General features: G+C 43.7%; 1 protein-coding gene across 1 annotated transcript in view; it reads right to left on the bottom strand.

Moving 5' to 3' along the window:
* Positions 1–13076, bottom strand: part of LOC107103971 (titin-like) — a gene marked incomplete at its 5' end in the record, with an annotated part of 93910 nt that overhangs the window by 44146 nt on the left and 36688 nt on the right. Inside the window, 25 exons of the mRNA XM_015403845.1 lie at positions 110–412; positions 523–1110; positions 1198–1494; positions 1587–1784; positions 1914–2018; positions 2117–2424; positions 2521–2803; positions 2881–3168; positions 3250–3540; positions 3693–3980; positions 4161–4466; positions 4574–4876; positions 5068–5370; positions 5453–5740; positions 5967–6266; positions 6347–6649; positions 6756–7055; positions 7160–7435; positions 7645–7885; positions 8079–8242; positions 8395–8700; positions 8828–9112; positions 9216–9536; positions 9623–12592; positions 12687–12980. Coding sequence (XP_015259331.1) covers positions 110–412; positions 523–1110; positions 1198–1494; positions 1587–1784; positions 1914–2018; positions 2117–2424; positions 2521–2803; positions 2881–3168; positions 3250–3540; positions 3693–3980; positions 4161–4466; positions 4574–4876; positions 5068–5370; positions 5453–5740; positions 5967–6266; positions 6347–6649; positions 6756–7055; positions 7160–7435; positions 7645–7885; positions 8079–8242; positions 8395–8700; positions 8828–9112; positions 9216–9536; positions 9623–12592; positions 12687–12980 — 9909 coding nt within the window. The remainder of the gene's footprint in view (positions 1–109; positions 413–522; positions 1111–1197; positions 1495–1586; positions 1785–1913; positions 2019–2116; positions 2425–2520; positions 2804–2880; positions 3169–3249; positions 3541–3692; positions 3981–4160; positions 4467–4573; positions 4877–5067; positions 5371–5452; positions 5741–5966; positions 6267–6346; positions 6650–6755; positions 7056–7159; positions 7436–7644; positions 7886–8078; positions 8243–8394; positions 8701–8827; positions 9113–9215; positions 9537–9622; positions 12593–12686; positions 12981–13076) is intronic.

The raw sequence follows: 13076 nt of genomic DNA, 5'->3' as shown, positions 1-13076 counted from the left end.
GATTTCAGCAAGAAATACATATTTTTGTATAGATTAACATAATATTAAAAGCAACAATTATGCAGTTGTGCGTGCTCCAAAGACAAAATTGTTTGATTTCTTTACTTACAGGCTGCAACTATTGTTTTGATAGCCATAGATGGTTCACTTGGCTCTCCAAAACCAGCTTTGTTCTCAGCCAGAACACGAAACTCATACTCAACACCCTCAGTGAGACCCGTGACTTCATAACTGAGCTCTGCAATCGACTTCTTGGATGCTCTAACCCAACGCATCGCTTTCTTTTCCTTCTTCTCAATACTATAACCAATAATGTCACTTCCTCCATCTTCAGCTGGTCTTCTCCAGGTCAAAGTAACTGAATGTCCATCAACTTTCTCTACTTCTGGTCTAGATGGTGGACCAGGGGGACCTACAATAAAAACTTAGTTACTTCCAAATGCACGCAAAAGTATACATATAACCAGACAGTCCAGCTTGTTAATGGTATACTGCTTGGTTAGATAATCTAACTATACATACCAAATCTGTCGACCATCTTGACAGCTTCAGAGTGAGATGGCTCACTTGCACCGTACTGGTTTACGGCAGAGACTCTGAAGAAATACTCATTACCCTGGATGAGTTTGTTAGCCACATAGTGGCAGTCAATGACCTTCTCTTCGAGGACTGTCCAGAGCAAACGACTAGTTTCCCTCTTCTCCAGGGTGTAATATTTGATAGATGACCCTCCATCTTCAGCAGGGGCTGTCCAGGTAAGAGTCACCTTTTCAGAGGATACACCACTGCATTCAATGGGTCCAGGAGCACTAGGGACATCTAGAACTTTGACCTTGACGGTTTCCTCCTTTACACCAAATGGATTGGTGGCTGTGATGATATATTCTCCAGAATCCTTTCTGCTGGCATATTTTACAGACAAAGTTGATGATGTTTGAGTGGTTTCAATTTGAACAAGGTCAGAGGGTTTGAAGTATTTCCCTCCCTTTGACCAGCAGGATGTTGGTGCAGGTTTTCCTATAATGCTTGTTGCAGTGACAACAATCGTATCACCAGCCCTGACAGTCAGACCTTCCTTTACGTGAGCATCAATAGTAATGGTTGGTGCAGCTGTTGGATGAAATGAGAAACATTTAACCTACAATGACCTTATCTATAGCTCTTTATGTGTGGTGTGGTTATTCATTTTTAACTTACCATATTCGTCTGTACACAAAATGGTATCTGTCTGCTCAGATGGTGGACTGAGGGCACCAGCAGCATTTTTAGCCCTGATCCTGAACTCATACTTGCAGCCCTCTTGGAGATCAGCAACAGTAAATGCAGGTTCCACAACATTCACATTGTTGGCTTTTACCCAGATCTTTGAAGGCAAATCCCGTTTCTCTACAATGTATCCTGTCAACCTGTGTCCACCGTCAAATTGAGGTTCAGTCCATTGGAGGGTCACACTGCTCCTAGTAATGCTGATTACATCCGGTTTACCAGGTGCATCTGTTTACACGTTGGGTAAAACAACAATGAATGCTTTGGTATAACTGTGTTTAGCGTTTACGTTATTGGTACTATGCTTCTTTTAAATTTACCTATGGGATCTAGGGCCACTTGCGGATCAGTTGGAGCACTCGGCCTGCCGATTCCAGCCAGGTTGATAGCCATTACTCTAAACTCATACTCCAATCCTTCAGTTAGTCCAGTGACCTTGTGTTCCTTCATCTTTAAGGCAGACGGACTTGCCCTTTTCCATAACATACTGTTCCTCTCCTTGAACTCAACATGGTAGCCTGAACATTGCATGAACGTTTTAGGAAAAACAGAGATTAAGATTTATGAATTTTTTTTTTTTCATTTCTAGATGATATACGAAGCTAACAGTTAAAAAGAATTCAGATTAAGTCCTACATGGACCGCACCTGTAATGGGAGATCCTCCTGTCTTTCTGGGGTCAGACCAGGCTAGATATGCAGAATCATGCCGCATACTCATGATCTGAGGAGGAGGTGGTGCATCAGGTACATCTGTAGAAAAAAAAATTCAAAGTGTCAAACAGTTAGCATAAGTTAAATGTTGGATATTATAACTTATAATTTTGTTTACATAAATAAAAAGCACTTACTGAAAGGATGTTTTGCAACCACAGGCTCAGACTTTAGTCCCTCTCCAACACCATATTTGTTCTCTGCACTGACTCTAAATATGTATTCCGTGCCCTCATGGAGGCCTGTCACTCTCATTGAATTGGTCTCCACTGTGGAAGAAACGTTCACCCACATGTTGGTGACGGAGTCCCTTTTTTCAAGGATGTAGTTGGTAATCTCTGAGCCACCATCATCCTTAGGAACACCCCACTTAAGTGTAGCACCATCAGCGGTAACATCTTTGAATTTTATTGGTCCAACAGGGATGCCAGGTTTACCAACCACCCTAAAACAACAAAGAATAATCATTTGCATCTTTATTATATGTAGCCAATGATTAATTATGACTAGAATCTCTACATGATTTAGGTTTTACTCTTACCTGATGAAGATCGTGGACTCTTTGGTGCCACCACTATTTCTCAAGGTGATGGTGTACTTGGAGGCATCCGTTCTCTGGCAGTCCCTGATTAGGAGGGTGGTGTTGACTGCAGATGACTCAGCACAGACTCTGCCAGTGTCTGTCAAATCTTCATCATCTCCCTTTTTCCAGGAGACCTTGGGAGTCGGCTTGCCACCTACTGGAATCTTCAGACGTACTGTGCTGCCCTCTTTGGCAATGTAGCACATGTTGGGTAACTCTCTTAAGTCACAACTTGGAGGAACTTAAAAAAAAAGACAAGTATTTTAAAAGCCCAAATTCATTTTACAATAACGTTTTATTCTAAATATGGACACTTACTAATTTGGTCCTTAGCAATAACAGTGAGCTCCTTGGCAGAACTTTCTCCTGAATCATTGACTGCTTTGACCCGATATGTATACTCTCTACCCTCCACAAGGTCCTTGGCACTGTACTGCATGTTCTTGGACCTCATAAGCTCCTTGTATTTGTCATCGCCATTAAGAACCTCAAGTACATAGCAGATGATGCGACTTCCACCGTCAGTGAGGGGCTTTTTCCAGCTGAGAGTACACGAGTCTTTGGTCACCAGTAATGTTTTGAAGTCCATTACAGGTCCAGGCTCCTCTGAAGGAATACAAATAAAACACTGTTAAAATTTTGTCTTATAACTACTACAAAAAGTTAATCAATTAAGGTTCGACTCACCTGTTGCTCTGACAGCATCGGCTGTTTCACACGTTTCTCCGGTACCGAGCTGGTTGACGGCTGATACTCTGAAGCAGTAGGACCGCCCGGCATCCAGGTCTGGGACCTTAAAGGAAGTCTTGGTGCAGTTGTTGGAGACAACAGACCAGGCCTTTCTTTCAGTGTCCCGTTTCTCCACTATGTAGTGGGTAATATCAAAACCGCCATCAATGAGAGGGGCATCCCAGAGGATGTAAGCGCTGTCTTTGGATGTCTCTTTCACTATCAAGTTGACTGGTGGTCCAGGCGTATCTGAAAGAGGAAAAACCTTTTTTAAATTTGACCCAATTCTAAAAGATGACTCACATTGTATCTATGATGTTATAACAAAAGTATGTGCATAAGTATGTACTGTAAGTATGTATGAATGGATGGATGCATGCAGGAATAACTCCTGTACTGACCAAAAACTTTGACAACAATGGTGTACATCTTCATGCCAGCCAGGCTGTCTAGAGACAGAATGTATTTTCCAGCATCATATCTGTTGACCTTCTCCACCATAACCATTGTGTCAGTGCTGCTAGATTTAATGACGATGCCCTGACGGTCCTTAATGTTGGTGTTCATCTTTGCCCAGGTGACCTTGGGAGTAGGGCGGCCCTTGATGGTAGCATACAGCCTCATGTTTGTGCCAGCATTTAGCTCCAGGACCTCCTTCAGCTCAGCACTCAGCTCAGCTTCAGGAGCAACTGAATAAATAAGCAAGTAAGAAATAACTGTAAGAAATACCATTTTATTAACTGACTTATGCTTTCTGTGTAATTAAAATCATGTTAGCTAAATATGCTAGATTATTGTAAGGGTTCGGCATTTCCTTACGGCACTTCCTTCTATACCTAATTTGAAGAGTGACATAATAAAGTACATACCTATAATATCCTTTGCAACGTGTTTGCCTGGGATTTCTGCTGGCTCACCAAATCCTACTTTATTAACAGCAGTTATGCGACATTGGTATTCTGCTTTGTCAATAAGGTTCTGAATGATGTAGCTGGTGTCCTGCAGGTTCCTGGGGACATTGCAGCGGATCCAGTCAGAGGTGTTGCTTCTCTTGCATTCCACCAAGTATCCGATAATGGGACTTCCACCATCATTAGCTGGCGCAGACCAGGTTAGACTGATTGTGCTGTTGGAGGTATCTGTGACATTGGGGTTTATGACAGGTCCGGGAGGAGCTGGAGAGAACAAAGGTATTTAGTTTCATAAAGCTGGTAGAAGTTTGATTTTTGAGATAACCTAAAAATTGTTTATGTTATCATGTGTACGGAAGTTTGGGACTTACTGATAGGGTTCTGTGCAGTGGTGCTTGCAGAGGGTTCACTTGGTTTCCCTAGCCCAGCTATGTTCACCGCAGTAACTCTGAAGTCATACTCAACACCCTCTGTCAGACCTGTTACTTCTAGAGTCCGCTCTGTTAGCGGTTTTCTGTTCACCTTGTTCCATTTCATCTCCTTAGTCTCCTTCTTTTCTAACACATAGCCCAGAATAGGGGACTTTCCATCATCCGCAGGTTCCTTCCAGCTCACAGTCATGCCGTCTTTGGTAACATTGGTGATCACAGGGGCTTCACATGGACCAGGCACATCTGAAAGTAAACAGCTTTCATTAGTCTAAACCTTTGCTAAGAGTCAATGATGACTTGTTCAATTTAAACCCAGCTTGTCAAGAAACTTGTGTTTGACAGATAGCTGAATGAATTCAGCATAAGGAAAACAAGACTCCCCATCTAATAAAAGACCAGAATATGAATCTGAAATAAAGGAGATGATGACTCACTGAAAGGGTTCTTGGCAATGACTGGATTGGTGATAAATGGGTCTCCGACCCCCCACGCATTTTCACCGCGAATTCGGAACTGATATTCGCGACCCTCAATTAATTTCTCCACAATAAATTCCAGTATGTCCCCCTTTATCTTCGCTGAAACTTGGGCCCAGTTGGTTCTGCTGGTTTCACGCTTGTCCACGATGTAGTTGCTGATAGGAGAGCCGCCATCCTTTAGAGGAGGCTGCCAAGACAGCTTAATGCTGGAGGCTAACACCTCTTCATATTTAGCACAGGCAGGGGGCCCTGGCACGTCTGAAATAACACAAGTCATATTATGAGTAGAAAAAAACTTAATGTGAATTGAACCTTGAGTTAAGAAATAATAAATCCTTACCCAGTACATTGACTATGATCTCTGCAGCCTTAGAGCCACTTGCATTCTCTGCCAGCACTGTATAGGTTCCTGTGTGCTCTTTGGTGCAGTCAGGTATCTCTACCTGGAAGTGATGTCTCTGCTGTTTAATGACCTGGCCTTCCCCTGACTTCAGGGTATGATCACCTATTTTCCAAGTGACTCTTGGCATTGGTTTACCAAACACCTCTGCTTCCAACAGGATTGTGGCTCCAGCCTTGACCATTAGAGCTTTTTGCATCTTGGCATTAAGTTCAATCCTTGGTGGAACTGAAAGGTATTGAACATGTCATTAGTAATTAAATGGCTTAAACTCATCAAATTAGTTCAATTATATATTAGACCTAGAGTGTATAGAAAATTAAATTTTGTTTTGTACAGCTCTCATGACATTTCCATTTCTTAAAGTGCAGCAATGATCAACTGATCGAGCCATATACTGCATGTATCACTGTTTTATTAGCTTGGCTGTGAGTGTTGAGTAAAAATGTCTCACCATTCTCAGCACAGACCAGGATTGGGTCAGTAGGTTCTGAGGGCTTGCTCATGTTCACTGCAGTTTTAGCTGTGACTCTGAACTGGTACTGAAGGTCTCTTTCCAGTCCTGTCACGGTGTACTCCTCCCTGGGGACGTTCTGACTGCTGGTATTGCAACGTATCCAGGTGTCTCCTGGCACGCGCATAGCCTCAACATAATAACCTATGATCTTGCTTCCTCCATCATTTTTAGGACGGGTCCAAACCAAACTGACAGAGTTCTTGGTTACATCTAGTACTTCAGGATTACCTGGAGTGTCTATGAGAGAGAAATAGACGATTAAAGTTATCTAGCTAACAAAAAATCCCTTTGTGTACAAGGATTATCTATCAACTCACCAACGGGTGTTCTTGCAGTGACAAAGTCTGTCTTCTTGCTTGGTTTGCCCTGACCAGCACGGTTAATGGCTGAAACTCTGAAGGTATACTCCAGGCCTTCAATGAGACCCGCACAGGGGTATTCAGTGGTCCGGACCACCGTGTCATTTGCCTTCACCCAAAGAAGGCTGTTCCTCTCTTTACGTTCGATGTAGTACCCTGTGATGGGACTGCCCCCATCTGTCTCTGGTTTATCCCACGCAACAAACATACAGTCTTTGTTGGTCTTGTTAACACGACAGTTTAGTGGCTCGCTTGGTACATCTAGTAAAACCAAAAGAAATGTGTCAGTCCTTAGATGCATGTCTCAGTAATTTACTACTAAGTTCAATGAAACTTCAGCCTTGGAGCATGTTTCACTGACACTCACCAAAGGGGAACTTTGCAACCATCCTTTCTGACTGAAGAGGGTCTGACACACCGAACCGGTTTTCAGCACGGATGCGGAAAACAAATTCCTTTCCAGGAATAAGTTTCCCAAGTCTGCAACTAGTCTTAGCGCATGAGGAGAGCGCTGTCACCCAGTCGCCTCTGGTCACGTCACACTTCTCAATAACATAGTTTGTAATATTGCTGCCACCATCCTCGAGAGGTTTGTTCCAGGACAGGGAACAAGCATCAGAGTCAATGTCACTGATTTCCACAGGGCCTTCAGGAGGACCAGGGATGTCTGCAATGTAAAAGTTTACCAAGTAATTTTTACTCTTTTTTTGCTCAGACAAAAGAAGTATCACCTTTTTATTTCAGATAGTTAAAAAAAAAAGTGTTACGCACCTCGAATTACAATCTTTATTCCTTGGGAAACTTGTCCAGTACTGTTTTCCGCAATAAGACTGTATTCTCCACTGTCATTCCTTGTAACATCTTTGATGATAAGGACGCATAGGTTGCCAGATTGGTGCACAGCTAAACGGCTGGATGGGACCACTGCTTTCTCACCACGTGTCCACTTGCATGTGGGAACAGGTTTTCCTGAAACCAGCGCCTCCACTCTGAGCTTGGCTCCAGCTCTAGCACTAGCAGTTTCTGGCATAACAATCTTTGGCTCCACTGTGGTTTGAAAAAAAAAACAAAAAAACTGGTTGTTGATGATTTTGGTACATAGTTCATGTTAGTAAACAGATTTACAGATTTCAAACATTAACCCACAAAATCCTTTGCTGTTTAATATCTTATCTCAGTATAACCAGGTTGTAACACGCAGTGTTAAACAATAATAATACAAACAGTTTTTCTTCTTTTCATGCATTAAAACATACCCATCTGTTCCTTGATTTCAGTTGGCTCTCTTGTTTCAGTGAATGAACTCATGCCCATGATGTTCTTGGCAGCCACTCTGAACTTGTACCTCTTGCCCTCCTTCAGACCACTGATGCTGACTGTTAAACCTTTAACTGTGGTGTAAGCGTTCCAGACTTCTTTTTCACCTTCATCTTCCTCTTCTTCCTCCACAACTGGGGGTGGCGGAGGCAGTGGAAGAGCTTCTTCACCTTCGGCTAACTGTAGTAAAGTAATTCAGATGTTATCTAAGCAGAAATGATTTTTAAATGTCTCAAAAGAAATCAAAACTCCAGCAACATCAAAGAATGTTTATATCTGTAAAATATCAGCATAATTGGGTACGTTGGTCATGATTGCAATGTAATTGTTGTTTCGGTCTACTATAACTGAATGACGTGGTAGGAGGACGAACCTCAACAGGGGCTGGTGGCTCTGGTGGAGGTTTCACTTCAATATATTCAATAACATAACCATCAATTTTGGCTCCTCCATCTCTTTCAGGCTTCGTCCAGCCAATCATCGCACTGTTCTTGGTTATTTCTAACACTTCAATCTTCTGACAAGGGTCTGGCTTGCCTGAAAAATAATTCAATATTTGAATATGTTGTCATTTCGGCTAAAAACACCCAAAGCAGAACTAAAAAAAAAGAACTAAAAACAGCTCAACTTTGATTCTGGGATAAAACATCATCTGTATTTTGCTGTTCTGAGTAATTAGTGACACTTACTGACAGGATCAGACGCCAGGTAGGAAGTAGGCGTGACTTTAGGAACACCAGAGCCGTACTCATTGACAGCAGTGACTCTGAAGTAATATTCAGTGCCAGGTGTCAGACCGCTGACTTTGACAGGAATCTTATCCGGCTGAAGTTCAGTCTTAACAGTTGCCCATGTCTTGCGGTCGATCTCTCGCTTTTCAACGATGTAGTGTATCACCTCACTGCCGCCGTTGTTTTCTGGAGGATTCCAGGTTAACATGACTGAAGTCTGCTTAATGTCTGTAGCTTCAAGATTCATTACAGGTCCAGGGGTATCTGTAGGGGAAAATGGCATTACTATTTATTTATTCTTAAACTTGGGCTAATTTTTTTATGGAACTATAAAACATTGAGGTTTTTGTCAGTAAAAAAATCTTAACTGAATTTGAAAGTATGGGCTTACCTAGAACCCTGACGTTGACAAACACAGCCTTTTCTCCTGCAGGGCTCTGTAGAGTCAGGCAGTATTTTCCAGAGTCATCACGGGTGCTATCAGGAATGACCAGGAAGGTCATTGTGTCTATGATGTCCACTTTGCCCTTCCTAACCACATTATCGATACCCATTCTCCTCCAAGTGACTGTAGGATGTGGTCTGCCTCTAATAGTGGCACAAAGTCTAATGGGACAACCAGCTCGAACTGTCAGGCCCTGCTTCAGGTTGGCATCCAAGTCGATCTCTGGTGCCTCTGTTGGGTAAAGAAAATATTTATGTTGGCAATGAATCAAGAAAAACATATTTATTGATTTCCTTGTGTAAACTTGTTATATACAGTGAACATATTTAATCACCTAGAATCTCCCTTGGAATCACGGCGCCCTCTAGGTCACAGGGCAGGCTCATGCCCACCTGATTTTGGGCTGACACTCTGAATTCATACACTAGATTATGATCAAGGCTTGTGACTGTAAACTCGCACACAATAAGTTGTGCCGCTACATTGCATCTCCTCCAGCCATCATCTCCTTTCTTTGCACTGCCCTGTGCTCTCATCTCCACAACATATCCAATGAGAGGAGCTCCCCCGTCAGACACAGGCTTGGTCCAACCCAGGGTAACTGTTGATTTTGTGCTGTCCACAACCTTTAAGTTGGTAGGTGGTGCAGGAGGCTCTGTCAACAGATTACAAAATGTGAGGTGCCGGACTTAATTATGGTTAACGCATTAACTAGAAAACAAGCTGTTATAATAAACTCACCAACTGCATCCTTTGCAGTGATTGCACGAGAAGCCTTGCTCGGAGCACCAATGCCGATTTCATTGACAGCCTTAACTCTGTACTGGTAATCATGGAGAGGCAACAGTCCAGTGACTGTGAAACGAGTTGCAGGGATTGGATCTTTGTTGACAGGCGACCACCTAACAGCATGCTCTTCTCTCTTTTCCAAAAGATAACCCAAGATTGGTTTCCCACCATCCTTCTCAGGCTCTGACCATTGTACTGTCATTTCCTCTTTGCTGATCTTTGTTACTTCTGGTGATTCGGGGGCATCAGGGACATTGAACTGGGTGCCGGCAACTATAGACTCAGTTTGAACTGCTGGTCCAGGACCCATTTTATTCTCTGCACGAACCCTGAAGATGTACTCATTACCCTCAATTAGTCGGGTTACTTTCGCCTTATTGGTAATGACGGCATTAGAATGAACAGACCAGACCCCTCTCTTGGTCTCACATTTTTCAATAATGTAGTTGTATATATCACAACCACCATCATCTTCAGGAACATCCCAGTGTAGACTGCACCTGTCTGTGGTTATATCGGACGGTTTGAGGTTCCTTACGGGACCAGGTCTGTCCAGCACATTCACAGTGCCTGTAGCGGAGCTGGTTCCTGCACTATTGGAGGCAGTGATGATGTATTTGCCACTGTCTGTTCGTCTAGCACCTGTAATCAGCAATTTAGAAAAGTCTACACCAGTTTCGAGTTGAAGTCTTGGGCCTTTCTTGATTTCGTCTGTGCTTTCATCCTTCGTCCATTTGACATCCGGCTGAGGCTTGCCCTTCACTGCTGCTTCTATTGCAATTGAATCTCCTGCCCTCACAACAAGGGTTGCCTCGAGTTTAACCTTTACTTCCGGCTCCACCAGCTGTTCCTTAACAAGTACTTCTCCTGTGGTCACCCAATTACTTTCACCTCCCTCATTCTTAGTCTGGACTCTGAACTGGTAGATTTGATTTTCGATACACCTATCGGCCATAAAGTAGGTCTCCTTGATTGCACCCTTATGAATTCTCTCCCACTCTTCAGCTTCCTTTGGTTTCTTTTCAATATGATAACCTATATTTCGACTACCACCATCATAATCAGGTTTCTTCCATTTTAAGAAGCAGAAAGTCTTTCCAATCTCAGATATATGGAAATCAATGGGTTCCCCGGGTTTTTCAATAGGATCGACGGCCAAAACTGGTGACTTTGTCTCTATGGATGGCCCAACTCCTATCTTATTTTCAGCACTCACACGGAAGAAGTATTCGCACCCCTCAGTAAGAGGAGCTTTTATCAAACGCTTGGTCCAGTCATTGGAGACTACTGTCCACCCTCTTTGGCTTGGCTGACGGCATTCAACGGTATACTGAGTAATCTCAGTGCCTCCGTTGTCCTCAGGGTTTTCCCAGGAGACCATGCAAGATTTCTTTGTCACATATGCCACTTTTAAGTTTTGGCAAGGTCCTGGTGTGTCTAAGACATTGACCAAAATAGTAGCCTGAGCCTGTCCACTGCTGTTCTTGGCAACAATGGAATACTTTCCATAATCTGACCTGACTGAATCATTAATAATCAGCTCACAGACAGGGTGGATGCTATTGATTTCAGTGCGCTTATCTCGCGACACAGCTCTGGCATCCTTTGTCCACGTGATCTCGGGATCTGGTCTTCCTTTTACTCTAGTAATCAAACTGATTATCTGGCCTGCTCTGACTGTCACAGAGTCACGGCAAGAGACATCAACCACAACTTCAGGAGGCACCAGGATGTCTTTTGCCAAAACGGCCTCAGGCAGTTCCCTGGGTTCACTGTCTCCCACTATGTTTGTAGCTCTGACACGTAGTCTGTACTCCATTCCTTCAATGAGACCAGGGACTCTGTAAGCACAGATCTTGATTAGGTCTTTGTTGATTCGATCCCACTGGGCAGATCCTGACTTCTGAGCCTCAACAACATAGCCTAGGATTGGGCTGCCTCCGTCTCTCGTGGGTTTGGTCCAGCAGATGTCTGCATAGGATTTACTCCAGTCTTTAAGTTTGGGGTTGCCGGGAGGACCGGGTTTGGTGATGGCACGTGTAGCTTTGACCGGGTCAGATGTAAGTGAAGGCTCACTGATACCAGCAACATTCTCAGCAAACACTCGGAATTCATAGCTGTTGCCTTCAAACAGACCAGAGACTCTGTATCGTAGGTCCAGCACAGGAGTTTTGTTGACACGAATCCATTTTCCTGTCATCTCTCTGCGTTCAATCACATACCCACTGATGGGGCTTCCTCCATCATAGTCAGGAAGGGCCCATTCCACTGTTACTGCATTTTCTGTGATATCAGAGCACTCGGGGAACCCTGGAGGACCAGGAGGGTTAAACAAGTGCTTTGCAATCGTTGGGGGACTTTCAAGCCCAGCTCCAATGCCAATTTTGTTTTCTGCTCGGACCCTGACGATGTACTCGCGGCCTTTCTCCAACCGTGTCACCTTGGCCTTTGTGCTGATGCCACTTGAGCTAACAACGGACCAGGGTTCCCATGGCTTCTTGACATCTTTCTTTTCAACCACATAATTGGTGATGGGTGTACCACCATCGTCTTTAGGTGCCCGCCATTGTATCATCATGTGATCGGGGGTAACCTCCAAAATATTGATGGGTCCAACTGGTGGTCCTGGTAGATCCAACACAGTGACGTGTAGAGCAACGGTTTTACTGCCCGCAGAATTTGACACAGTGAGCATGTACTCTCCGGTGTCTCCTCTCTGGCTCTCTACGATACTGAGGGTGGTTGAAGTTTCAGCAGATTCAATTTTGAATCGACCTTCAGATGTCAACTCCTTGCCGTCACTGATCCACTTGGCTGTGGGAAGGGGGATTCCTGTCATCTTAGCTGGTAGAACAATGGTAGTGCCAGCTTTGACCACAAGACCCTCAATAAGTTTCACATCAACTTCGATAGTAGGTGGCACTAAAAAAGAAGAAAACAGCAATCATGAATGTTCAAGATCCAAACAAGCACATGAAACAGAGTAGTTATGAGAAACATTACTGGTATGCCTTACATGTCTTCTCCTGGCAAGTAATGGGGACACTGGTCTCAGGGCGGCTGATACCAATGGCATTCTGAGCCTTAACTCTAAAGCGGTAAGTCTTGCCTTCTTCCAGACCTGTCACATGACTGTGGTTGTTGGTCACGGTCTTAAAAGTAACCCAATCAGTTTGGCCCTCTTCTTGGTGTTCAACAATAAAACCGGTAATTTCACTGCCTCCATTGCGATCAGGCCACTCCCAGGCCAACCACACCTCTGTCTTGTCTGCATCGGTATGGTGGAGATTTTTGGGTGGGCCGGGAGGATCTTAAAGGTGTCAAAAGAGGGACAATAAGTATCATCTATATATTTAGATTAAATATATCCTACTGATCATATTATTAGACAGCAATAACATAAGGT

The sequence above is a fragment of the Cyprinodon variegatus genome, unplaced genomic scaffold (genome assembly GCF_000732505.1).
Source record: "Cyprinodon variegatus isolate N-32 unplaced genomic scaffold, C_variegatus-1.0 Scaffold1579, whole genome shotgun sequence".
NCBI lineage: Eukaryota > Metazoa > Chordata > Actinopteri > Cyprinodontiformes > Cyprinodontidae > Cyprinodon > Cyprinodon variegatus.
This window is presented reverse-complemented; position numbering and strand designations above follow the sequence as displayed.